This window comes from Neolamprologus multifasciatus, chromosome 13 (assembly GCF_963576455.1).
Source record: "Neolamprologus multifasciatus chromosome 13, fNeoMul1.2, whole genome shotgun sequence".
NCBI lineage: Eukaryota > Metazoa > Chordata > Actinopteri > Cichliformes > Cichlidae > Neolamprologus > Neolamprologus multifasciatus.
The window spans coordinates 21,213,532-21,240,887 of NC_140451.1; the positions used below are offsets into that span (position 1 = coordinate 21,213,532).

Here is a 27,356-nt window from a genome sequence, read left to right on the forward strand (position 1 = left end):
GTTGTTGCGAGCTGCCATTGAGATGCTTGCAGGTGCCCGGGGCTGTTGATGGTTTGTTTGGTTGCAACGATGGGCGTAGCTGTGGGAAGCTTATTGTTTTTTGTTGATGAGTGAGTATAGGGATTTAATGGGATTTAATAAGTTTTCTTCGTCCCACTCCTTTTCAGGTAATTTTTTGTTTTTTGTTTTGTGCACTTTATATTTAATATATGTATTTTTGTTGTGCCTGAAATGAACAAATAAATGAATGAAATGAATGAATTTAATATGACTGTAGTAAATTGTTATTCTCTTAAGTTACTCTATCCAAAAGGGTGTTGCACCATGATCTCGCTGCAGTAGACAACTGCCAAGAAGATGTCAAAACACACCCCAGCATTGAAATCAGACCAGTTTCTTTGTCTTCTGTTACAGCTCATTGTCTGTGTCCTTTTCTTCTCCCTTTCGCCTGTGAGCTCAGTTATTTTTAAATGGCTCAAGAGATTATCATTACAGTTTACTAGAAGCTATTTCTGTTTTTTTCCAGTCACCATAATTCACATCATTGTGACAAAATAAAGATATGTTTGATGATTGACATTTTATTGCAGTTCCTTCCCCTGGTATTTATTCACAACACTGATTACCAAACAGTGTGGAAAAAGACAGGACATGTCATTACATCATAGCACCTGTTGCCTGATAGACATTCCCCAGTGTTAACGCTACAACTTAAATACACTGCAGTTTCCTGGGCAGAGCGTAGGATAGAAATATAGATTAATTACACCATCTCTGCTCCCCAAAGCCTCTGAATTAAAGGTAAACAAAATATGAGGAGTGTTTTCAATCAGATTTTTGTTCCAAATTGTCCCATGGAGCTGTGAGTGTTGCCACGTAGATCTCCAGTAGTGATGTCATCCTCACTCCCAAATGACAAGCTGTGGCAGTTTCTTACAAGTGTTGAGTGAACACTCCTGTATTAGAGGGAGTACACAGCTACATCCAGCTGTAAGCCTGATAACATGATGAGCGTGTAGCTTTGTGTATCAAATAAACAATATGGTTGTTATAACTACTGGGATTTGAATTACAACCTAGCCTGTAAAGTTATGTTATTGCCACAGCATCCTAAAGAACACAGTCTGGTTTACATACATATTTGATGTCGTGCCTTCTCGGCATTAGACTGTAATCACCGTAAGTTCAGAAATTTTACCATGGCTATGTGCAGGTGTGGTTAACCAGGACGATTCTTTATACTCTGCACTTTGCTTTGCCCTTAAAACACAATAATGATGACTGTCCATTTCAAAGGAAAACATTTCTTGTTAGCAGTCTGTAGTTTGGGGGAGAGGGGGGAACATGCTATGCCCTGGGAGAAATTTTTAGATTCAGCATAGCCAGCAGATTAAAGTGGAAACGAAAGAACCACAACATCAAACCAAACCACCTCTTGCTGCACAAGTCCTACAAACAACTCCCACAGACCCAGACAGACTGGATCCAACTTTAACCTCCAAGCCTGATTCTGTTTGTCCACCTGGTTTCTTTTTGGCTCAGTTTAAACTGAGACTTTTCCTTCTCCTCCCAGTTGAGTGTGCTTCAGCTTGATACTCACAGAATTTGCTGGTAAAGCACATCTGGAACAAGGCAAGGGAGGGAAAAATAAGGCGTGGTTACATCTAAATCTTAAACCTGTTACTGTAAGATGCTCTCATGTGAATACAAAGACGATACTACAGTTAGGGTCCATTATTTGTTCGACAAAGACATATTTTCTTTTTGAAAGTACCACATCACAATGGATTTTTTAAATCAGGCAGTCAGTATGTGATGAAAGTTCAGACAGTCAGCTTTTATTCAAGGATTTTTACATACATTTTGCATTAACTGTTTAGAACTGTTAAGGTTAGTACACCCATTTTATACCCAGAGGCTCAAACGCAATTGGACAGTTGACTGACCAGTAGTTTCCTGGCCAAGTGAGGCCTGTTCCATTGTTTTTTGGGGGCAAAGGAATTTATGGGCTTTGTATTTATGGCTTTCCACTGTAATTTTAAATATGAGGTCCATGCAAGTGAAGGAGCCCATGGTTTGGCTGAAAAACAAAAATAAACCTTTCAGAAAGATGGCAAAAACTTTGAGTGGCCAAGTCAACAGTCTGGTGCATTCTTTAAAGAATGAATCAAGCTGCCAACTCAGCAGTACCAAAAGGCTTGAAAGACCATAGAGGACAGCTAAAGTGCATGTTGACAGAATTATTTCCATGGTTTAGAAAAACAACTTTAGAACATGTAACCAAGTCAAGAAATCAAGATGGTAGGTGTATCATTGTCTGAAAAGTCTGCAATCGAGAGACGCCTTCATGAATGTTTACAATAAGGTGCAAACAACTGGTTACACTCAAGAACAAGAGGGCCAGATTAGACGTTGCCAGAAAATGAACATAAAAGACTCTGCACTGCTTTGGACCCATGAAACCAAGGTTAACTTGTACCAAAGTGAATGATGGCAAGACAAAAGTATGGAGAAGGAAAGAAACACCTCATGATGTGAAGCATACGACATCATCTGTCAAAAACGGTGGAGAAATAAGACATTGCCATATATGGTTCCCACTGCGTTCACTGATGATGTGACTGCCAATAGAAGCAGCAGGGTGAATTCTGAAGTGTACAGGGATATACTCTCTGCTCAGTTTCAGCCATATGGTGCAAAAGCAAAAGCAGCCCAAAAGTGACCAGATTCAGCCAGTAATGCGATCTCAACCCAGATGAACATGTTTTTCAGTAAATGCATAACTAAAGGCAAACATCCACAAACAGAAACTGCAGGTGGCTGGAGAAAAAGCCTGGCAGAGTATAAAGAAGAACCCACATTTACTAGGGTTAGACTGGGGTAGACTTCAGGCAGGAGATATTCATCCAGGCTTTAAAAACAATCCTTCTTTTGTGCCTCTGGAGATTTGGGACTGGGTTTAAAAAGCGTTGCAGTTTTTTAAATATTTAATGTAAACTTCTTATTGAAACCCTTTGAATTAAAGCCGAATGCCTGGACTCCAATCACATACTGACTGGTTAATTTAAAATTCACTGTGGTAGTGTAAACAGGCAAAATAACAAAAACCACGTCCTTCTGCAGCAAAATACATACCTACTCTTGTTTGTAGTATGTAACACACATGCGATGCATGTTTGTTTTTTTTCAGCACTCATCAAAACTTCACCAAATACAAAATATGCGTATCCAAGGAGAAACATGTTGAAACTGTTAGGGACAGCTACCCTTAGAAGGAAATCTTTATTGTAAAAGAGTTGTTTTTCATTGTTTAGCTCTGTTTCGCTCCCTGCTTAATCTCTCGAGAGATTGATGCTGTAAATAGATATATGTATCAAGTGTCAACATCAAAGTGCCTGTTATGCACCCTGATGGCTTTTTAAGCTGCTTAAGTGGCTTCCTTGTGAGGTTTTTTTTTTTTTTTTTCAAATAAGAGGGTGATGTAACCTTGCCTGCTGCCCCAGCTATCAAAGTGAAATGGTTTGCACTTTAAATGGTTTTTCAAATGATATATAATTATACTCTGTGTTGAACTCATGAACTGTTACAAAATGGTCAGTTGTTGCTGGAGAATTTTCAGACCCCCTTTTCCTATATCTCATCACAGATTACTCCACTTTAAACTCTGATTCACTCGCGATAGATAATTGACAGTTTGTTTGATTTTTTTTTTTGCCATCAAGTATTTACATGATTATAATTGCTTGCCTTTCATGTCTTTGTTGTATTAGAAAGGGGGATTTCTTAAAAAGTTTTGCTCCACAATTAATGTTCGTGTTACATTTTCATTTTTATTTCTTAATTTGTTTTCTTTTTTGCAGATGCGAATCCTTGACAAATTTCCAATTGACGGAGGACAAAAAGACCCCAAAAAGAGAATAATTCCTTTTTTGCCAGGTGATTAAACTCAGTGTGCACACACTCAGCACTGTCAGTGTTGTCTTATTAGACATTTTGTTGTTCCTCCTACACACTCCATAGCATCGCCTACCACATTGCTTTGTTTTATTGGCTTCCATTCTCCATCCGGGCCAAATCATTTTGTGGTCAGCCATCTCAGTAGGAGGCTAGCAGAAAGGGATTTGTCTAATCTGATAAACTCATTGTGGGCCAGAGCAGAGGAGAGCCGTGAAGAGATCCTTTGTTAGACAAGGTCTGCTGCTCAAGTCTGCCCAGTGCCGTTCTGATCTCTGTAAGCCCACCATGGTGTGAACTGTATTCCTTTAAACCCCCAAATGGTTTGCATTATTTTTCTATTTAGTAGGCTTCATGCTCTCAGTCTCATAAGAGTTAGAAATTAGGAAATGGGAAAAAGCGGAAAAGTGGATCCAATTGCCTCACATTAGTCCCACTAGTTGAGAGCAATCAGCTCCAGAGAAGTTCTCCATATGTTGGTTGGAATTTTATATCTCAGTGTCAGTACCAGCTGAGCTGGAAAGGGATCGTGCTGGGCTTTTATAAATGTCTAAGCCTAAATCATAGCATGATTTTTAAGCATTTAATCATAATATTTTTTGTGTTTTTTGTTACATACACCTGACAGTGCTCTGCTTTTCCTCAGGTAAAGTCTTATTTCGCCGCAGTCACATAAGAGATGTAGCCGTCAGAAGGCTGAAGCACCTGGATAATTACTGCAAAGTAAGACAAAAGCTGCATGCCTCACTGTTTCTCAACTTGTGTGCAGCACAATGCATCTCTTATTGAAGAGACTACTCATTTTTAATTTATATGTTGTTTGGAAGAGTGCTTTATCCCTGTCAGTGCTCTACCCTCTGAACATTTACCACAGTTTTTTTCATGGCCTCAACATTTATCTCCCCTCCACCAGCCTCAACAGGAAAGCAACTGCTCTCTGTGCTTGTCATTTCCTGTCACCAATGTAAATAGGCAGCATATGAAGGAAACGAGGGAAACGGGGGCACGCAGGGGTAAAAACAAAAGAGAGACTAAGAATGAATCAGCAGACTTTAATTGTAGCAATGAGTGCAGATAGCTACCTGATCCTCTTATGCTTATTAGCCCACAGATGGGAATGTGGGGCAGGTGTGTTGCCAAGTGTGGCAGCAGTTTCTCATTTATTGGACCTGAAATGAATGAATGAAAGCACACAGCTTTCTTGTAAATACAGATTACATTAGGGTGTCTTTTTAATTTCAATCAAACTGAGGTCTGTGTTTTTCTCTTTGTTTTAACCCTCTCTCTCTGCTCAGAGCCTTCTTCCTTCCCTTGTACACCCTCCACATCTCTGCCTGGTTTTCTCATCTGACTGGGTAGTGACTAAGTGTTATAAACCAGTTACTCAGTCCAAACTGACACACCTTAGTGTGACCTTTTATTGTTTTTATTGCAATCAGTAGCTTTCTCCCACCCTTCTCTCTCCTAGGCTCTGATGAAACTTCCCACCCACATTTCCCAAAGTGAGGAGGTCCTTCAGTTCTTTGAGACTAAGTCAGAAGACCTCAACCCTCCCACAGAGTGAGTAACTATAACTATGTGCTAGAAATCACAAGCTGTTATTGAGCATTGGCATTGTATGCATGAGCTGTTAGATGCCAAACATTGCCCTCTGGTGGGATGTGAACATTGGACACGGAAGCAAACTGAATGTGTGTGGCTCAGCAGCTGCCTTTAATTCGTGCTGACCCATCCTGATCCAGAGGCTTTGCTTTGTCAGGGATGACTGATTGATCTGGCTCTGAGAAGCCCTGCTTTTTATTAATAATGATTTCTTGGAGGTGACACCTGATGCCAGAACAAATGGGGAAGGATCAGCAGTGTAACGACAGCGTGTCGGAGTTCAAGCCTCAGGGCAGATAAGGCTCTCAGGCGAGCCATTTATCATACTCAGTTCAAAGTCAGAGTGGGAGTAAATCCGGCCTGGCTGCAATATCACTCATTGTCTACATTTTGTTCTTTCCGTTAGATTTATGTTCAGTCATATGTCTGGGATATTAATTTTTATCAGCAATGTGGGCCCATCACCTCTAACCTCTAATACCCCTGCATGTTAATCTCACTTCAAAGTGAGAGCCTCCCTTAATCTCAGAGACAGTCCAGCGTAGCTCAAATTGATATCTTAAAGTATAATACCCGCCACCCAAGTTGTTTTTTTACTCCTGGGGTGGTCTGGGCAATTCACAGAAAATATGTTCTTTTTATGCTCTAAAATTATGATATTTAACACCCAGCTGTGAAACAAATAGTTTTTCTAAATGTTTAATATGTTAAAAATGTAAAAGAACCATTCTGCTGTCCTGTTTGGCTAATTTATTTAAGTACAAATAATAGTTATAGAAGTGTTTATTTGAGAAACGAAAAACCTTGCCTGTAGATTTAATAGAGCTTCACTCACACTCACTGAAACACAATGAAATAGATGAAAGAGCTCATGAAAGCAATTAAAAATGCGTCCAATCAACCTAGAAAATTGGTCCTGTCATGACATTTCCTTCCACACGGTTCAAACATGCCCTGCAAACAGCCTCGATAGAGATGCACTGTTGCTTATGTCCAAGCCTGTTGATGCTACTGCCATCTAACGTTCAACAGTGGTCACTGCACAGGAAAAAAAAAAAAAAAAACAGGTACGGTTTTGCTTGTCACAAGAGGGAGCCACATGATTGGCTAAAAATTACAAGACGTTTCTATAGAATTTGGGTGAATGAAAGATGGTGCCTCATCCATCATAAATGCATGCCTCAGTCTGCGTTCAGTTTTTGATTGGGTTATTAGATTTATATTGATAATTAAATGTGTAGAATATTGGTGAAGTAAGCCTTGCAATCTTTTGAGTAAAGACACTAAAAGACACTACATATCTCTATCTATCGCTCTATCGATCTATCTATAAAGCTGTGTTTGGCTATATGGAAAGTTAGAAAAAAGGCAGATTTAATGAGAAAAAACTCATCTCACCTGTGTTTATGCCTTCGGTTTATTAACAATGCCATCGAAAAGGATTAACTAATATGTTGATACTTCTTCTTGATTAGACATCTGAATATTTCTTATTGTTAGGAAATCACTAAAAATGATTTTTCAGTGAGTGGTTGAAAGGCAATTAAACAAAAGGGATTCTTACAGTGCTTTCGCCCAATTCGTTCAAATTATGATATCCTCTTTTAAAATATTTCCAGACGGTTAATGGCCGAGAGCCACTGTATATTTCACAAGAAAGGGGAACTTTCAGAGAAGCTTTGAGACAAATTTGGAGAGGCAGATGTTATACATTTGTATAATAAAAACATGTTGTTGTTTTTTTTAGTAGTCTTACAAATCATCTTACATCCTGGAGTCCAAATTAGGTTGTGATAAGAAGACGTTTTGACGTTAGAGTTCCTTTTTGAGAATGAATGCCAGCGGCTAAATATAAAATTAAAATTCAGAGTTTTAGTCATCAGTCTTTGAACACTTCTGTGTTTTACAGTGATGCAGAGTTGAAAGTGGATGTTTCTGCTGTTTGAAACACAGCAGTTTAACTCATTTTGACATCAGTTAGCTTTAAGGTGTTTTGCTGGAGATAATGCATTCTCTGCCAGCCTCTGTATTATTGCTGTTTAGTGAAAACTATCTATGGGCTGTATCTGCAGTGTGACTGCAGTAAGTTCCAGTTTATTAACCTCCGAGGGGAAATGTTTTCAGGACTCCCACCTCTGAGGCCAGCATCTACGGGAGTGTTGTGAAGTATAATTAAATCTAGTTAACAGGCACATATGCCCATAATGTCAATTTAAAATAACATTTTACCTTTCATACAGACAAATTAAGTTTACACCACACCATCTCATTTTTCTTTTCTTTTTTCTTTTTGTTAGCCAAAGAGCTTGGAAACTATCCTGATTCAATCAAGAGGGAAAACAACAAAAAGGAGACGAGATACACCACCTGTTCTGTTGTATTTGTTCTTTCATTTATATAAAAGAAAAATAATAAATAAATAAAAATAAAACTAGCTTCAACACAGAAAACTTGCACTTTGTTCATTGACAAGCTAGTTTTGGCCTGGATTATGAAGAAATCAGCATACAATGAAGCATTTAAAATACATTTAAAATATTAACAAAACAAATGTTAATAAAAAATAAAGAGAGTGATATTTGATTTTAAATTTCTCTTTTTGAACCAAGTGGTCCTGTTCTAATATAAGAAGTCACCAAGAGGACACAATCACAGTTACACATGCACACTATATTTTAGCTTATATTATGCATAAGCTCTAAACAAATTCAGATTAAGATGTTATGATTCAGATCAGTCAGATAATCCAAGTATTACTCGTACGAGAATTTTGGAACATTTGCAAATTTCAATCATATCCAAGAAAAATTAGTATCAGAAGTTAGAAAATCATTAAAATCAAGATGACGCTAATGATCCACAATCATTCAGAGCAAAAGCTCTGTTGGCAAAGGAAAAGAAAATCTAACAGCGATGCAAGAAACAAAATTGCCTCCATAAGGTGCGACTTTGAAGGTCAGTCTTCCATCTTAACTTTAACTTCATTTAGTCACTTCTATGCATATGACAGATGAAGGAGGTTAATCATTTTCAACAGTTAAATAGTTGAATTTTGTTTAAATTCTTATCACTTTTGCAGCATCAGTTCAAAACATATAATGTTTTTGTAGAAAATCGGTGGCCCCTTTTCTTCCTGATATATGTATATGGATGTAAACACAAGCAATTTGGGAAGAAAATGTCCTGACTAACCTCCTTTACCTTAATTATAGTTGTTACATGCCAAACCCTAACCTTAATCTCAGCCAAAACACACGTGACAGCTTACTTTTTGTACTTAACTGGAGTGTGAGCCCTCACATTGAGGTTGCATATACAGAACATGATTAATACAACAAAAGGCAAAGGATTTTAAAAAGATATGAAACGCAGTTGTTCTTTACAGCTTAAGTCTTAATTCGACATCATTGTTTCACCACAAGGAGAGTTATTAGTGGTTGATACACAGTCAAACTAACATTCTTTTAACCTGACATCAGTGTGTGATCATAGCCAAGCTTTGCTGGAGATTGGGGCCAGTACGCATGAGGTTGACTGCAGCAGTGTGTGTGCCTTTGTGAGGATTTGAGTCAACCTCACCACCTTTTTTTTTTTTTTTTTCGTTACAGGATATGCACAGAAACGGTGTAGTAAGAGATTATGTGCAAATCACAACCCTATCGTAATGGATTGCTGTTCAATGATGTCGACCCATTGACTCTGGAGCTCGAGGTTACTCCTGCAGAGGTTAATCTGAGGTCGTGCAGAAGTGTCTGTGTGCTGAAGAAAGGCAGATACCTCAGTCCTCTGGCTTGGATGAAAAATGCGAGAAAAAAGCACTAATATCTTACACATTCCTTTTTTGTAATAGGCCCACCTACAAAGAGTTTGCAGTTATGTGCAAACAGATGGTCACTCCCAACTCAAGCTTCAGATGGATTCTCACGGGTTTGAATTTTTAATGATGTGTTCAGTGCTAGTGCGTGTGTCCTGTACTGTATGTGCGTCCTGGTCTGAATGATGAAACTAAAGCTTTATGGCTTGAAAAGACTATTTTTCAGCTTCTTGTGTATTTAGAGGTTGAAATTTACCTCTAAATACACAAGCACAGTCTTAAACATTTAATAGTATTTGGACATATTTTCGCTCCCCTTGCCTTCCTCTCACCTATTAGATTTTACTGGTGATAAGAGGAAAGTACACAAAGCCAGGACTGTGTGCTCAGTCTCCTCTTGGGAGAGATATTACTCCACCTCTGTGCTACAGGTCACAAGCAAGCAGGGCATGTCAAGAGTCTCCTTTATCTCCATTTTTCTTCCCCGCCTTACTTCAGTTTCATCTCTGCCCAAGCAGATTTTGGCAAAATAAAAACAAATGAAGACATCTTTAAAATAATTAAGAAATATTTAACATCTATAACAATTTTACACATAGGAAAATCTGAAACCAATGGAATAACACACACTTTCCACATCTCCGTAGTACTGGGTTGGAGCCCCTTTTGCCTTCAGAATTGCCTCAGTTGTTTGTGGCACAGGATCAACAAGGCGATGGAAAGATGGAAGATTTTGGCCATCCTTGAAATGATAGCATCACACAGTTGCTGCAGATTTGTTGGCTACACAACTACACAGTTGTGAACCTCCTATTCCACCACATGCCAAAGGTGTTCTGCTGGATTGAGATCTGGAGTTTGAGTGCAGTGAACTCATTGTCAGGTTCAAGAGTCAGTTTGGGATAATTTGAGCTTTGTGTTATTCTGCTTGAAGCAGCCATCAGAAGATCGGTAGATTGTATAGATGAACGTGGTCAGCATGCTGAGATAGAGCATTTAAAGGATTCTCAACTGCAACTAAGGCACCCAAAGTGTGCAAAGAAAATGGACCTACATCACAATGAGCAGTGTAAATCGCTGATACATGCTTTTTACGTGCTATTTACATTAAAGTCTGACCCTACTATCTGAATGTTGCAGCAGAAATTGAGTCTCATCAGACCAGGCGACATGTTTCTCATTTCTATTGTACAATTTCTGTGAGAATTGTAGCCTCCGTCTAGAGTTCTTAGCAGACAGTAGTTGCACACGGTGTAGTTTTCTGCTCCTGTTCTTCTTCAAGGTTTTGCATTTACAGATGCTCTTCTGCATAGACTGGTGGCGACGAGTGATTACTTGAGTGACTGTTGTCTTTCTATGAGCTCAAAGCAGCCTGCCCATTCTCCTCTGACCTCTGACCCTTGTTAAACCCTAGATGTGTTTTCCTTATAAAGTTGGGGTTTTAAAGTTTTCCATTGTTAGTTGGACTATGCATTTTTTAATTAATCCACAGCTTTGTTTATGTGGCTTGGCAGAAAAGTTTAACTTTGTTTTTTGTTCTGTTCATCAATCTTATCGAAAGGTATGAAATTTATATTGCTGCTCATCATAAACGATTGATGATTTTTCTTACGCCATCGAAATTCAGTTCATGGCCTTTTTGTTTCAGTGTCAGTTTAGTCAGTCTATTATTTAATCTTTTAATCAATCTATAAGCAATTCATTATTATAATTGTCTCATAAATTATCTGTGTTTACTTTGCTCATTCATCGGGGAAAAAGAGAAATTGTGCCAATATTATTTTATCACAAAAATTTTTTTTTTTAACATTATTTCATTATATAGATGTAAAACAAATGCCCATCCATCCATTCACTTCCGCTTATCCTTTTCAGGGTCGCTGGAGCCTATCCCAGCTGTCATAGGGCGAGAGGCGGGGTACACCCTGGACAGGTCGCCAGCCTGTCGCAGGGCCAACACACAGGGACAGACAACCATTTGCACTCACATTCATACCTAGTGGCAATTTGGATTATCCATTAACCTATCCCCACAAGCTGCATGTCTTTGGACGGTGGGAGGAAGCCGGAGTACCCGGAGGGAACCCACGCAAACACGGGGAGAACATGCAAACTCCACACAGAAAAACCCCGGCCTGATGTTGGAATTGAACTCAGGACCTTCTTGCTGTGCGGCAACAGTGCTAACCACCGTGCCACCGTGCTGCCCTAAAACAAATGCGAAATAGCTTATTTGTACAGCAGTGTTAAATAATCTACTTTGAAAATTGCAGGGTTTTTTTGGTAACTTGGTTCAATGAAACACAGAGTATTGATGAACAGACTGTAACCTGGCAAACGTTGGACAGGGTTTATCCAAACATGTGCTCATATCCATAACTGGCTGTGGCTCCAGTCCTGCTGCTGGCCCTCCATAGAGCCAGGTGTCTGCTCCCATCTGTGTCAAAACTCAACTTCTCCTCGGTGTTTTCTCTCTGCAAGTTAACTAAACCAGGACATAACACTCAGCCCGAACTTCCTAAAATGGTCTGGCCTGAAATGTTTATGCATTTCCACTTAATAAACAAATTCCCATCAAACTAAATGGCGTAATTATGTGAAGTACCATCACTTGCGTGCCTGCATGCAATTAATGAAGCATGAGCGCTCCAATTGAATCAACAACACTATAATGAATTAATTAAAAACTATTCATCATTTATTTATTGCCTGTCTCTAAATGACAAATTTCCATCAGTGTGAAAGAGGCTGAATCGAACAACGGTGACAATTGGAAATTAGGCTAATGACCTGTTCTGTTGTAATACGAGGTGGCTGTCACAAATCAACGCTCATTTTTTTGAGAGAACGCGTAAAGTAAACCACAAACAGTTCAGGAAAGCATTTTAACAAATTCAACAGCGCATGCTCTGCATTAAAAAAAAATAGAGAAAAAAATGCTTTACTTGAGTAAATTAAACACATAAATTTTCTATTGCTGTTACCTGCAGCTTGGTACTCTGTTTGGTAGACTTTGCATCTGTTTTCACAAGTTGCAGTACACTGAGTGGGAAAAGTGCATATAGTATTTTGACAAAGTAAACATAAATATCTCATCTCTGCTGATTAAGCTCAGCGTTTTGAGCAGAGCAGTAAGCGTGGGTGCAGTGAAGGGATAGTCGCTGCTCTGTGACCTTCATGAGTGTCAAAGCACAGAGCAGGTTCATTGACACTAACTCGCTTCCTTTCAGTGTTTTTTTTATACAGTTCATAGTTCAGAACAGAAAGATGCTTTCACATCTTAAGATGAATGGGACTTAAAGGGGGATATGATACTGTTGTAAAGTCAATAAATGCTGTTCTGTTAAATAGAGGCAGCTGCATCCCCCTCATGTACAACATATCTGGCTTTTTAACAGAAATATACACACATTGGCTAAAAGGGCCGATGGGTTCTTTGTTGCTGTCCTTGACACACTTAATGTGCGACTCACTCATACGTATCCCACCCTGTCTCCCTCCCACTGGTAGTGGGTCAAGTTCTTCGTGCATTCTCAGCGAGGGTTTGGCTAGTACTTGTGTGCCAACTGTACTTGGATGGTCCCGGGCAAAGATTCAGCTGTAACCAGTCATATAAATGCTCTGACCTTTCTTGCTTACACACTCATTCTGACCATGTTGCTCTGGTGTTGTTTCTTTTGCAGAGACTGTGGAGGCTCTGGCAAACGTAAATCGGGTAAGAAAATATCCTTATTTTAATTTTCATGGGTTTTAAAAGAGTTGTACCGCTTTAAATTTAAAAGAAAAGGCAACTCCTGCGATTCTACCTGTCAAAGTCTTAAGGAGTCTTAGGCTTAGGTGTTTGTTGATAATGGGAAAAAAATTGATATCTCTTGTGGGGGCTTAAGAAGATAGATGACCTCAGTAAGACGATAAAGATTTAAATGTATCAGCAAATATATGATATTAATATTTTCAGCTTCGATAGCAATTTTTTTTTCTGCTTCTTTATTTGCAGAATTTGCTTCCTTTCATTGCCCCATGTGACAGTAAATTGATTATATTTGGTTTTAGGTCTCTCTGGAGACGAAACAATCTGAATCTCTCAATTAATCAAGAAAATAAATTGCAGATTAGCTGGTTATGAAGATAACTGTTTGGGGCAGTTTAGAAATAAAACTATTAAATAAATAACATGTACATTTCTGGTTGTGCTGCTGTGAATTATGTGTTGTTTTCTTTTTTCAAACTGTCCGCCATGAGTGTGACTCTGGTGCCATAAACAATCCTGTGGTATTATTAAATGGTCAGGAAAACAGTGTAATGTGGGCGAGACCACCTGTCTGTGCCTCTGCATTTGCATTGCCAGAATAGGCCGTTGCATTAATATTTTGTGTGTTAGAGTGCTGAGTGACTCAGCTGAGCATGGGGATACGAGCGTAGGAGGTGGCAGGAAAAGCATGAGAGGAGTTTTAGTGAACAGCTGTCCAGTTCTTGTGCATGCATCCACTTGCGTGCTCGAAGTCTCAGAATACCCGCACGCGTTACAAATTACACGTTCGTCCTGCAATCAGATGTAAAGTTGATTTGGCAATCCCTTCCTGCAGTCTGCCGCAGTTACGTACGGCATAGCTGGGCTATAAAAGCTCCTAGGAAGTTAATTTTCTGTGGGTGATCCACTCTGAGGAAAAGCTGCACTGGAATTGTCACCAAACGAAATAAGACCCCAGCCTAATTTCATTATGCGTTCCACGGTATTGAGGCTTTATGTAACAGTGAATTCCAGCTACATACTGGAATGGAAAAAAATTGTCTTATTTCAGCTGTGTGTGTGTGTGTGTGTCTGTGCGTGTTGCCTGCATTCAGTCTGTGCAAGATATTAGATTGGCTTCCAGTTATATTCATATCAGTTGCCTGGAAAGTTTTATCATATAGTAGCTGTCCTTTTTATTTGGAATAATTTAGTTTGATCTAAAATTTATCTGTTTTGCAGACTTTATTATATGCATGTATTTGTTCTTATTTTAAACATTTTTTTTTGGGTTCAAGTCTTATTAATCAAAGCACAATAATACACTTTATATCTGGTACGTATGCTGGTTTGTTATTCATACTGTTTTAAGCTCCCCATACTTGATCTTGAAGCCCCCAGTATAGTCCCCATGCTGGACATTAGTGGTTAAAGATGGATATTTCTCTTTCAAAGCAGGACAGCAGATAAGTGAGTCTGTGGTGAATTTCTGCTGTAGCTGCAGCTTATGTATTCCATAATTACACGTTGCAGGTTTCCCTTAAGAGTTTACTGATCCCCTGCCTAAAACAGAGAATGTAACCCCTCACCACAAAACTTTGAGCGATTAGAGGTTTGATTTGGAACGCTGTTTACCTGGGAAGAGAAGAAAACAGGAACAGCACACTCAGATGATCATTCACTTTTGTTTTGTTATCATCTTTGGCTTCGTGACGGTTCTGTCATCATTTGCTATGTTGGGATTTAAAAAATGTTCTTCTTCTCTTTTTGTGTTTTTTGGTAGAGCTGATACTAGATGGAGGGTAGTGAAAAGAAGTGTAGCGAAAGGAAATTGTGTTATATAAACTGGGGATCTCATCTGTCATGTGTTTTCAGTAAAATTCAGACCCACATCTCATTTCTTGTTTGTGACTCACGCTTCTGGAGCCCTGCAAGATCGAAGCAGTGACTGATTCCGCATCACAGCCCTGCAACAATCTACACGAGATTCAAAGAAAGCCATGCCATATTTTTTTTTAGCGTATAATGGATTTGTCAGGGCTGACTGCCGATACTCAGCTGGTCAGCATGAATCACTGTTAGGTGAAGAGACACACTGTCAGAAGCGAACCTCTAAAGGAAACAGGATCAACTGCTGCTTACTGTGCTCATAGGATGCCGAAATTCAGGAGCTTAAAAGATTTAGTATTTATGTGCGTTCAGAAAGAGAGCTGGCTGACCAGAAGACAGATAGAAATTGAGTAGGAAAGAAAGAAATGGAGCGCTCGAGGGTGTAGTGCATGTGAAAAGCAGCTGGAGAGGAGAGGAGGTTTACGTGGCAAGTGGAAACCATGTCAGTGCTGCGCAAAGGCCCAGTGAGTGTGTTTATGTGTGCAGACTTGCTGTCTTTATTTGAGCTGCAGGTCTCTGAGGACCTACGGGGGTGCATATGTGTGGACGAGGTTGTGTCTGTGAGGGAGTTTACATACTACATGTAGTATGCATGGGTGTACGCGTGCGCGTGTTGGAAGGAATCTGGTAACAAGTCAGATGGTGGGTGGGTCAAGAGGGCCGTGTGTTTGTTTGTGTTTGCAGATGGATGTGATTTTTAAACTGGCATAGGAAATCATTAAGGCAAATCAGGACTTCCAAACCACTTTAACAGCTGTACGCTGCTTCAGCAAGCTTCCCTGTCAATGACAAGCTATTGAATACTGGGCCTTTTCGTTCAGTCGTACATAATTATGAGTCAAGCAGTACATGAAATGTGTTAAGGTTTAAATCAAATGTCGATCAAACAGATGTTTTTTTATTAGTTGTTTTCATATAACAGCTCATTTCTTGCACAGATTTCTAAGTTTGGTGTAGAATTTTTTTCCGTTTCTCCTGAACTCTGGCCCCTGCAGCACAGAACAGATACAGTACAGGATGCACGGTTTCTGATAATTGATCACTAGTGACAGTTCTTCAAAGACTATACTGTTGAGGAAAAAAATTGCAAATATATACTTTTTATTAGGATTGTGTGTAAGTAAAACCGAGGATCCATTATGTTTCTTTTTCGTTACGTTCTGGTTGTTCAGTGGTGCAGGCGTCAGATTTTCTGCTGGAAAACCTGATGAAGTGGAGGAGTCTCGCTCATTAAATTAGCGGTTTGAGTCTGATTCCAGTCTCTTTTTTTTCATATCAGCAACATCCAGTGAAGTTAAAGGTGCACTGTGGGTTGTTTTACACTGCCTCTAGTAGTGCTGTAGAGCAGTGTTTTCATGAGTGGGTCCCTGTTCTGTTGTTATCATGCGTATGTGGACAAAGATGCGGCTCACATGATACACAGCCTGGCAGTGATTTCATATTTTCCAATGATCAGCACTTGTTTTTGTGCATTTGTTTTTCAAGAAATGTAGCTTTGTGCCAAAAAAGGCAACAACACAGAGTGAAGTAACCCCTCCAAAAAATATGTTTGATTCCTCCGGATCATCAGCCCTGTAGTTTTCATTCAATTTTTTTCAAAAGCAGAAACCCGTGTAGCAAATATAAACATACCGTGACTTTCAGTGTTCACCAAGTGGATCATGAGATATTTGGAACTCCAATAGTTTTATACTGCAGAGCTACGCTTTACTGCGAGAATCAGCAGACAAAAGTGAGGATGATGAAGCTATACAGCAGTTACTAACTGAAATGTGAAGGCTGTCTAACTGAGATGATTTGGGTGAATGTTTCTGTACTATTTATTTGTGGTCTGCCTCTTTCCCCTTAGGGCCACATACTGATTCAATGACATGAGTACATCTGTACTACATTGAACAGCAGTTCTGTGTCCCTTTCTAATCCAGCTGCACATCTGCTGCTGATGAGCCAAACAAAGGCACTGCACTTTGCCAAATCTTCTCAACACGGTTCTGCTCTTACAAAGATACCCCAGGGTTAGAAATGTGGCACTAAAATATAACGACCTGTGCCAACCATGTTACCAAGCAAAAAGCTTGAAAAGTCTGAAAACCGTTTTTTAGGGAAAAAAAAGAATGAGTAGACTAGACTCTCTGGCTTCCTCCTGTTGGTGATGAATTATTGCGAAGTTCCAAACTGTCATCATTCCTGGATGGAGCTGATGACGGAAGAATGAGGGTGGAGTTGGGGGTTGAATGGAGTTGGGACATTTGGGAGTGGAAGGGTGGGAGCAGGAAGCACGTGTATAAATAGGAGAGAGCAGAGATAAACACAGAGTGGTTAATGTCTGATGGAAGCTGAGAAGAAATACTTTTCAAAGCTCATAAATGCTTTTGGTCGTCACTGGTCATGCAGGGTACACAAGAAAATATAACGACCTGTTATATAAGAAAATACATATACACACACCTCCCAACTGTAATACCTGAATGAGTTAACTAAACTAAAAATATAGGACTGGGAGTTAGCTTACTTTATTTAAACAAATAAATGTCAATAAAAATTAAATATATTTCCAGTTTAATTCCTCCTAGTTTATATAAATTGGCATTCATTTGCCTCCCTTTCCTTGGAATTAAACTGATGTAACTTATTCAGTAAAAGAACGATTTTATGTCAAACTTGGCCTAATGTAAAAAGCATTTACAGTATAAAAGATGCCTCAAGATTGACGTTTCCGGTTGTGACGAGCAGCAGTAGGTCTGACAGGGAAATCGCACATTGTGCACACTGTACCAGACATAATCCTCAGTTTTAAAACACTATATGAACCAAGTTTACAAAATAGACTTATTTTGTAAATGATGTCTCGCCCATAAAAATAAAACGTGTACAGAGGTCGAGCCAACTGTTTATTTCATAAACTTATAGAATACCAGAAATCATTTTTTTCAACTACAACTATCGCCATCTGGTGGCTTTCGGATAGAAGGTGGGTTTAACAAACTTCATGCTAGCTTCATTTTTCTGATCTGGATGCTACGTCCATGTTTTGTACTGTCTATGGCAAGCCTATTCAAATGGCGGCCCGCGGGCCAAATGCGGCCCAGAAGCAACCTGCGAGTGGCCCTGCCTGTGGTCCTGGCAGAAACACAGAGAAAACGCAAAAAATGAATTAATTAATTAATTTTTAAAAAATTAAAAAATCCTACAGCGTAGTGTAGACTGTGAATGCAACACTTCAGTAGCCTAGCAATATTTAACCCACAATGCACCGTGATGTAAACATATTAAACAATCATCGTAATATATGATGCGACAACAGCATGTCTTTCTCAGTTCAAAAGCGCAAAATTGACAATGAACCCTGCCTGGACTGACAAATACTTATTCATTTTACCGCCAAATCCAAATGCCAAACCAATGTGTTTAATTTGCAGTGAGTGTGTTGATTTACTTACGAAGGCACCACAATGACAAACACCAGACTTTCTACACAAACTTTCCAGAGCAATCTCAGGAGAGGGCTGCAAAAGTACAGTTTAACTGCGAGTTTAATAATCTTACAACCGGAGTTGTACTACCATGGTGAGGGTCCTGTACAGTCCAAGAGAGAGTTGCAGCAGCTTCCCTTCGTGTTTGCTTCTTGGCGAAGAAGAAAAGGCCTTTCACAGATTCTGAAACAGTGAAATACTGCATGCTGGCCGTGGTGGATGCGGTGATAAGTGACGAAAAAATTAAAGTAAGTGTGACATCTGCTATTAAAAACGTACCCCTGTCAGACAGTTCGTAGAGTTGAAGTTCTGGCGTCAGACGAGTTTGAAATGCTGTTAGATGACCTGAGGAAAACTGATGTAATATCTATAGCAGGAGATGGGTTCACAGACAGAACTGATAATGCACAGTTGTGCATATATGTCCGTTTTTTTGGATGGGAAATTGCTCGGCTTGCTACGGTTAGAGGGACACACAGCTGGCGAAATAATGTTTGAGAAGATTTCAGCTCTTTTTGAGGAAAATGGTCTGGATATGAAGCGTGTCTGTATACTTGTGACGGATGGGGCTCCATCCATGGCAGGAAAAGTGAGTGGTCAGCAAAATATTTATTTTAATTTGAAAGGGAATTAACAAAATGTTGTTTTTTTTTATTATTATTTCAAATGTGCAAAAAAAAAAAATAGTTTAGTTATAGTTCCCTTTTTTAAATGGACCTTTTGGTGTGCATTTGTGAGAGGTCACCAGATTTACAGGGGAAAAAGGAATAAAAAAAATTACTTGTTTTTCAATACAGTTGTGTGGGTTTGAAATTGATCATGATCGGCTGCTTACTGGCTGCAAAAAAATATCTGGCCCAGATAAATTCCTCGGTTTGAAAATCTGGCCCAACTAACTTCTTAGTTGAATAGCCCTGGTCTATGGTAACAAGACAGTTTTCACACTTGTAGCTCTTCTGACGCACTAACTAATCAATTAAGTTCACTCACAGTGTCACTTCTAATTTAACACAATAGAAAATAAAACACATTCTGGGCAACTTAACAGTAATGTGACAATCATTAACAAGTTAATATGGCATAACATGCATAACGTCTTAGATAATGTTTCTGCACGAAGACACACATTTTAAAAAGACTAAAATAAATACAGTGAAATGATACTTTTTAAATGTAGCCTATTTATTGTGCAAAATAGTTCAGCCTAATGAAAAAATAGTTAGTTATGCTGTAGTGTATGTTGGTTCTGGGGTTGGTTATGCTTTTTGTTTAGAGGAACAAGTTTGTTCTTTCTGGTTTCCTCCACTTATACATACACATTCACAAAGATATAAACCTGATCAGGTGAGCTCTCAGGATATTACAGATACTACAGGGGCAGGATTACTTTTAGCTATTGATTAAAACATTTAAATATATTTTCTTTTTCAGCAGTGTTTGTTGTGAGTAGTGTCCATACACTCTGCAGCTGCCTTTCTTTTGCATATACTATGTGTATATTTTAGTTGTTATGATCACTATGTTTCACTGTGTTGTCTGAAACACTGTTTTGTACACAGTTTGTATGATTCACATTTCGTACACTGTTTCGAAATTAGGCTTATCCTGTTCAGGTCTGCTTTTTTTCCCCACACACATGTTCTTCTTGCTCTGTCTTCCTGCTGTTGCAAAACATTTCATTTCCTGAAAGAGGATGAAATATTAGCTTTTGTTTTTCAGGCCTGTTGACTTTACTGACAGAGTCTTTAGTCACTCAGGTCACAGATTTACGGTTTTCTCGCAGCAGCTGCTAATTGTGTGCTAAAGAAGGTTACATTTACGTCTTTTGAAACAGAGTTTTATGAGCTCATGACCTGAGTATTATTTTCATCTGTCTTGAAAATGCATTGTTGACAAATGAGCCCTCTGTTTTCTTTTTCTAATAAAACAATGTCCAAGTTTGAAGATATTTGGAGGTGGGTTCCACAGAGGTCAGTGTTTTATTTCACAACCAGCATTGAGTAGCTAAATCAACAGAATGAGTCTATGGCATTGCTGTTTATAAAAGCTATTTTAAATTACACTTGGTAAAAGTTATGCATGCTAATACATTTTAAAATCTGGACAGACCGAGCACAGGGATGATGCCTGGAAACATTTAAATTGTCCTCATGTTTTAACATTTTCTCCAGTCTACAAAATTTGTGATATTTGACAGATATGAAACATGATAGAAAACATATATAATTGGAGATATTCCATAAATACAGGCAAAATTATAGACTTGAAATTACTCAGTTACCCAGTACGCAGTAATTGCTCACATGTCCTCATTGAGAGTTAATTGACCTGGGAGTTAAAACAAACCATTTAACAACACATTTTCTATTAATAGTGTCAAAATAAATAACTCTGCCTGCTGTAACAAAATAACTACTGTCATATTATACAGTGAAGACTAAAAAGGCAATATTTATATAATATTCCTTCCATTGTTTCTGCACCCAATTTTGTGGTCTGACAAAACATCTTGCATAAATAACGTGAAGCTTCATAAACCGCAGCCCGACCACAGTAATCCAGTGTCAGACTCTTTGGCAGTTTCATCATGTGAGATGCTAATGGTGCTGAGTTCATCTATGTGAGTTATTAGCTCCTTGACATTTCAAGTGCAGTCCCTGAATTGAATGTGAAATATTATCCAGATTTAGAGAAATGTTAATCTCTAGTCTGCGGGACTGTAGCCAGGTGAGCTCTTTAGAGAAATGGCAGCTTAATCCAAACCTTCTCAATCATTCCTTATCTAAGGCTCAAATCTTCTATTTATCACACTGAACTTTTCTTATTTTCCATCCTCAGGATCAAACCCAGTTGATCTTTCCAGGAACTGTGATTACCCCATAAAAAGGCTTTTATTTGTATGTGCTTGGCTGTTTCTGTTAAACTAACCCTACTGATGGCAGTTAGTTAGAAGTTGGACCAGTGTGCCCACGAAGAGATGAGGATCTCCAGGAAGTTTGTTGGTATTTTGCTGATATTAAACCACCATTAAAGTAAACATCTGTTGCAACTGCAGTAATAGAGTAAACAGATATAATCTAAAGTGTGCACACAGAAGCTCCTCCTGTGTCCACACAGCTTTGAACTCGGTGATCAAAAGAAGGTCTTGTTAATGTTTGAGCTCAGTGTCGCTGGCTTGTGACTAGATTTCAGCTGACACTTGTTAGATCTGCTTTAGTCCATTCAGGGATGCTTGTTTCAGGGATTTTTTACAATTAAGGCTTCAGCCGGACCCAGTTATGTAAAGCGGGAACCAAAAAATGTTGCGGGTTGTCGGTTATGTACGATGCCTTCTTTAAATACCTTCACAAATGAAAACACATGTTTGCTACTTGAGAAAGCTGTGCTGGTGTTAGTTAATGAACCAAAATCTGGTGAGATGTTGACCCAGTTAGGAAACGAGTGCAAACCAAATCAACAAATCTAAGTCACTGCTGGCGCTTATATGGTTAACTCAGTTAAGTACACAGAGGAAGATTTCCATTGGCTGGGTTGCACGCTGTAGTCAGAGCTCTAGTGTTTCAAGGAGACAGAGGGCCATCCCTCTGAGCACAGCTCCAGCCCCTTCATCTGGTTCTATTTAAGGCCCCTTATGCCGACTCTTATGATTGGCGTACACAACCCCCCTACTCTTCCCCCAGTTCCAGCCCCAACTGAAGAGAAGGAGGCTTTTTAGCAGATGGTTTATTTTCCAAGGGAAACCATTTCTTTCTCCCACTCTACTGTCCTGTCCTCAGCTGGCTTTAGCTCACTTTTCTGTCACTTCTACACCTCCTTTTGCTTTTCCGTTGCTGCGAGCCTTTCCACTGTGTTCATGTGTCTATGTGTATCTACTGACTGGGAGTCAGCTTTGTCGGAGAAAACGGATAAAGTCCCTTTAGTAAAACAGAATGGATTTTCTGCACTTGAATGTCTGATCCTTTACTTCTTGGTGGGAGGTTCTTTTTTTCTAGACTGTCTCCTTTGCCCCTGATGTTGGGCTGGAGGGACATGCAGCTCTATGGCTAGACTTTGGGGAAGATGCACTGAACCTTGTGAATATTGTGATTGGCTAAGCTCTACAAACAAAGTGGCCTATGGCACAACGAGTGCCCAACAGTCGTTCTCGTGGACCTATGGCTGGCAGCTGGCTGACAGCATGTTTTTTTCCATCAACCCCAGGTCTGGATGCTTCGGACCCCATGCTTCTGGAACAGTATGTGGTGGTGGCCAATTACGAAAAACAAGAGCCTGCAGAAATCAGTCTTCAAGCAGGCGAGGTGGTCGACGTCATTGAAAAGAGTGAGAGCGGTGAGTAATCAAAACAGATGCACAACAGTATTGAGCAAGAAAAAACAGCACGCATGCTATGTGTATGTAAAACACAAACATACTCATTCAGTATTCAGTCATATAGTTCCTCGAACACTCTGCCCTTTTCTGTATCTCGACTCTTTCACCTTCTTTGTCCGAAGCCTGCTAGCTGTTGCTCAGCCCCCATCTGGAGGCTCGCTTTGGCCTGCAGTCAGCCCTGTTTTTTCCCACTGTTGGTTTAGGCTGAGGGCCAGAATGTTGCCTCTAGCAAGAGGAATGTCTTCCAGACTCATATTAATTATTCCACCTCACTTTAATGGAAAGCCAGCAAGACATGCTGGATTTACAAATGCCAGCTGCAGAGAGTCCTTAGTCAGCTGTTTAACCTCTTGGAAGAGCTAGCAGACAGGGCCAAGATTACAAATTTAGGGTATATGTAATTTAGTTTGACAATACTGAATCTTTAATGCCAACATAAAGCACAGTCTCATGTTAGTCAGTGATTATTCTGTAGTACTCCCAGGACTGTTTTATTGTAGGTGGAAGAAGACAGTAGGGCCTAATGAAGTATATAATTTATACATATGAAATGGATTAAAAAGAATATATCACAAATTTAAACATGTGTCCTAAATATGCTAAAATATCAACGACACCAGGTCTAAGCACGTGTCTGAATTTGCCACATGAAGCAGAGAAGGGACTGGAGAGAAATAAACCTGGTAACAGGGTCTGACGTCCAGCTTTAATGGTGTGCTGAGACAGTAAAACAGTAATCAGACTCATGTGTTCTTCAGCGGGAGGATGGCAAAAGAGAGATGGAGGAGGAAACAGTGAAGGGAAGGCAACTGGATTTAGGTTCCACTGTGGGTGTGATTGCCACAGTGGCCTTAAGGAAAAAGGTCCACAGAAGTAGGATCACTTTGAAGTGTCATGTGTCCTGCCTTTGGGTTCATGTATTTGTTTTCACTCTCTGCTCCGGTAGGATTTCAACCCAATGGGGAGCCACTGTGAGGCGGATATTCCAACACCTTGAAGTCTTTTTATTAGGGGCCTTATACGAGTGCTTTCCCTCCATGAATTTCAAGTGCATGGTCCTGTTTTTATTATGGGCCCCTTCACTTTTGTCTTTCAGCTGACCACTGTGCACTGTTGATCCATGTGAAACTCATGCACATCTCATTGCAGATTTATGATTTCCAGGTTTCCGTGTTATTGCTCTAACTTTGTTTCATGTTATTATTGCTTTGCTTGCCTCTCATCTCTGAAGCAGGCTATATTTTGCTGCCACTTTCAGTTCAGCTCATTCATTCATCTCTGGGTAGATGGATTTCTTATGAGTTTCTAGAAAGCAAAATAGTAGACGGCAGGCTTTTGAAAACACATCTGAAGGCTATTTGACAGTTTTATTATACACTGACACTTCCACAGATATCACAGAAGTAAGTATAACCCGCGTTCCTTACAATTTGCTGTGGAGACTGTTTCCAGCAGCACTGAATGCTAGCGTTTAAGCTGAAATCTCAACACCTTTCCAGTGGAAGCTGGCTAAATCTGCTCCATTTGGCTGGGTGACATCACTCCGTGTCCCTCTGCCAGCACTAACAAGACCAGGTGTGTGCTAAGAAGATTTCAGAGTTCATTTGATTTAGCATCCATTCCCTCGCAGTATAAGTACAAACCCTTTAATAGCTTCTGACAGATTGATCTGTGTATTACAGCTCTATGTAGTGAATTTGCTGAGTTAGAGGTACTAAAAGTGTCTGGTGTATTTGTTATGATAAAAGGGCTGTATGGATTTTCAATCTGGGCAGATTTAAAGCCCCCTGTAGAGTCTTGGATGCAGTGAGTAGAAAACTTTGCCATCTAATTTTATATCAGCATCTAAAGGTGCAACAGCATGAGCTTATAATAGAGCCAGATCTAGAAATGGAAAAGTGCAGCTTTGTATTGTTTCTGCCATTCACCCAGTAACGTCAACCAAAGTCCTGCTGTTAAAGCTACTGCACCATAGACATTGGCTGTGACTCCTGCCCAGTGCAGTTATCGACTTTCCCTTACCTTGGATTAGATAATGTATGCCTCTGACGGGGCACTGAATCTAGGTCAGCCCTATAAGTGAGCTCCGCTTTCTCCACTTTTCCAGCCTGCTGTCCCAAGCTGAGCAAGTATTTTCCGTCGCCCTGGCTTGATGATATAGTTTGTGTTGTGGTCGTTGTTTCAGTTGGTACAGTAGTTTATACTGCCGGCTGTTTTTTGGGGTGTTTGAAGTGGGTGCAGTGTGTGGTAAATCAGCAAGGTAGCCCACTGATTCAGTTCTCTTGAATAATACTATTTACTAACACAGATGCAGGAAAATAAAAGCTTTCTTGGAAAATGATTGTTAAAGTTTAATAATTTTTTGTCCTCACTCTTTGTGCAGCTATTTTATTTGTCTTTTTTATGAGAGTTTGCCAGGGGGAGATGCTGGCTCAGGAGAAGAGAATAGTGCAGGGAGAAACTCGGAGAGAAAATGGAAAAAGCAATTTCCTGCCAAAGTTAGTGGTTCAGAGAGGTTGGTTCATTATAATGGCTTAATGGATCCTCCAGGATGCCTCCTCAGTTTACACTATATTGGAGAGATGTTAACCAAAGCTAAGCTAGCAGGCTTGCTGGTCAGTTCAGTTGCTCTGTATTCAGCGGTTTAAACTTTGCCTTTTAAAGGGTAGGAAAGGAAAAATAATTTGCAGACGCTTCTGGAAATATCATAATTATTGTGCTAAGCGTGTTGCCCTCAGTTCTGTGTTGACAATTTCTCTATGTGGATACCATCAGCTTTTAACATCTCTCTTCTCAGGGTAGATTAGCATTTGTGAATTACGGTTTGCCACATGAACTCCAGGAATGTCTGTCTGCTGTGAAAAGATCGACTTACAACATCCCTCCATATCCCCAAAGACCCCCTGGCACCACCTATGTACAGTATGTTTTGTGTCTCTGCTGCTTCACCAGGCTTATATAGGCAGGGCGGGGTTAGTGGAATTTCAGACAAAACCAAGTTACTTGTTGGCAAGAATGATTCAAAGTTTGACAAAGCTTCACAGAGAGACTGGAAGGTGACAGGGGTATTCCTGCAGGTGATGTTTGATGGCTTCACTGAAAGCCCACAAAGGCTGAACACACAGATTAAACAGGTCTGGCCCTCAGCGTGGCATGATAGATGGGCAGGATGTCTGCTCAACCTTCACATGGAAAAAATGTATTAATACAATACTGTCTGTCCTTCCTGTCTTTAGGCTGGAAGTAAGCTGATCTCAGGGTAAACCTCAGCAGGGACTCAGTGTTCAGATCAGCTAAATCTCCTTTATCTGGAGTTGACTCAAGAAACAGAGAGCAATCTGCAAAATTATCCAAGGCCAACCCTCCAGGTTCACATTAATAATTCACCTTACATCTGTCCATTACCAGCCATTTCATTTTCTACAAATTCACTTTTCCAAGTTTGTGTGTTTTTCTGTCTGAGCAGATGCAGCTTTCTGTACCATCTTTACAATGTCACTATACTATTTCACTACACTGTGTTTATGTGCTAAAAGAGAAATCATATCCTTGATTTTACTAACCCAGAGTATAGCAACCATGGCCATTTGTCTTGAAAAAAACAACTGTAATCTCCACATTTAGACGTTCTTTTCATCACTTTTTTGTTTAACTAACTCTCTTAGCATTGGTCACTGAGCTGATCAGTTCTGAAAGTCATTATTAGTTAATATAGGATATCATCTAGTCTACAGTTCAGGACCACTTTTCTTTGTTTCATAATGCTGTAAATTCTTTCACTGAAAACTATCTCCTGTGCTTTCTCTCTGTCTTTGGAGTTTTCCAGTTTTAATACTATAAATAGCAAATGTGTTTTGTGTTTCCTTTTTGCTTAAATAAGCAAGTTCTTCCATAAAAAAAACACCAAAAGAAAAAAAAAAAGAAATCTGGCGAGCAGCATTTGTTGTCTTGTAAAATAACATGGATGCTTACTTACCTCAGTCCGTTTTAAAAAAAAAAAAAACCCTGAAAAGCCGGCAGCTGTTCCGTATCCTTTTTTAAAAAATGTGGTTTTCTTTGCACAGTAGAGTTTTTACTTTTACAGTTTTTGTTTTTGGATGCAGGGAGGAAATGTGTTTCTGCAGCCATCATACAGTCAGAATTAGTTTCCACAACTATGTCAGTCTGCTGTCGCCTAAAACCCTCAGAACTAGTTTTCAGCCTTATCTCCTTACCTCCTTTAAATGACATTTTATGCCTGTGAATAATTTTGTTAATTTGTTGTAATTTAACATAGAGTAATACACTAATTCATGATTCTTCCACTTAACTGAATTAGATGTGAAAGCTAACACCAGTTTAGTTTAGTATTACACAATATCTTCAGACGTTTGTTTCCCCTATCCCAACTTTCTTGCAAGGTCAGTGTTGACCTGCTGCTAATCCTCAAACTCCAAGTTTCCCAATTTGGTATGTGCAGTTTCAGCAGGAACATGTTTCCTTGTGCAAGAGAGGAAAAACACTATAATTCATGTCAATGAAC

The 27,356-nt window shown here is 39.5% G+C and overlaps 1 protein-coding gene across 4 annotated transcripts in view; it reads left to right on the forward strand.

Annotated features, from left to right (window-relative positions):
• The window catches only part of LOC146505517 (SH3 and PX domain-containing protein 2A-like), a 62,758-nt gene that overhangs the window by 16,029 nt on the left and 19,373 nt on the right, over positions 1 to 27,356 (forward strand). For 2 of the 4 annotated variants that reach the window (XM_085181952.1, XM_085181953.1), the window contains exons 3-7: positions 3,861 to 3,936; positions 4,601 to 4,677; positions 5,423 to 5,514; positions 13,054 to 13,085; positions 22,664 to 22,792. In XM_085181952.1, the coding sequence (XP_085038078.1) occupies positions 3,861 to 3,936; positions 4,601 to 4,677; positions 5,423 to 5,514; positions 13,054 to 13,085; positions 22,664 to 22,792 (406 nt within the window). The other 2 variants (XM_085181955.1, XM_085181954.1) reach the window with 2 other exon arrangements.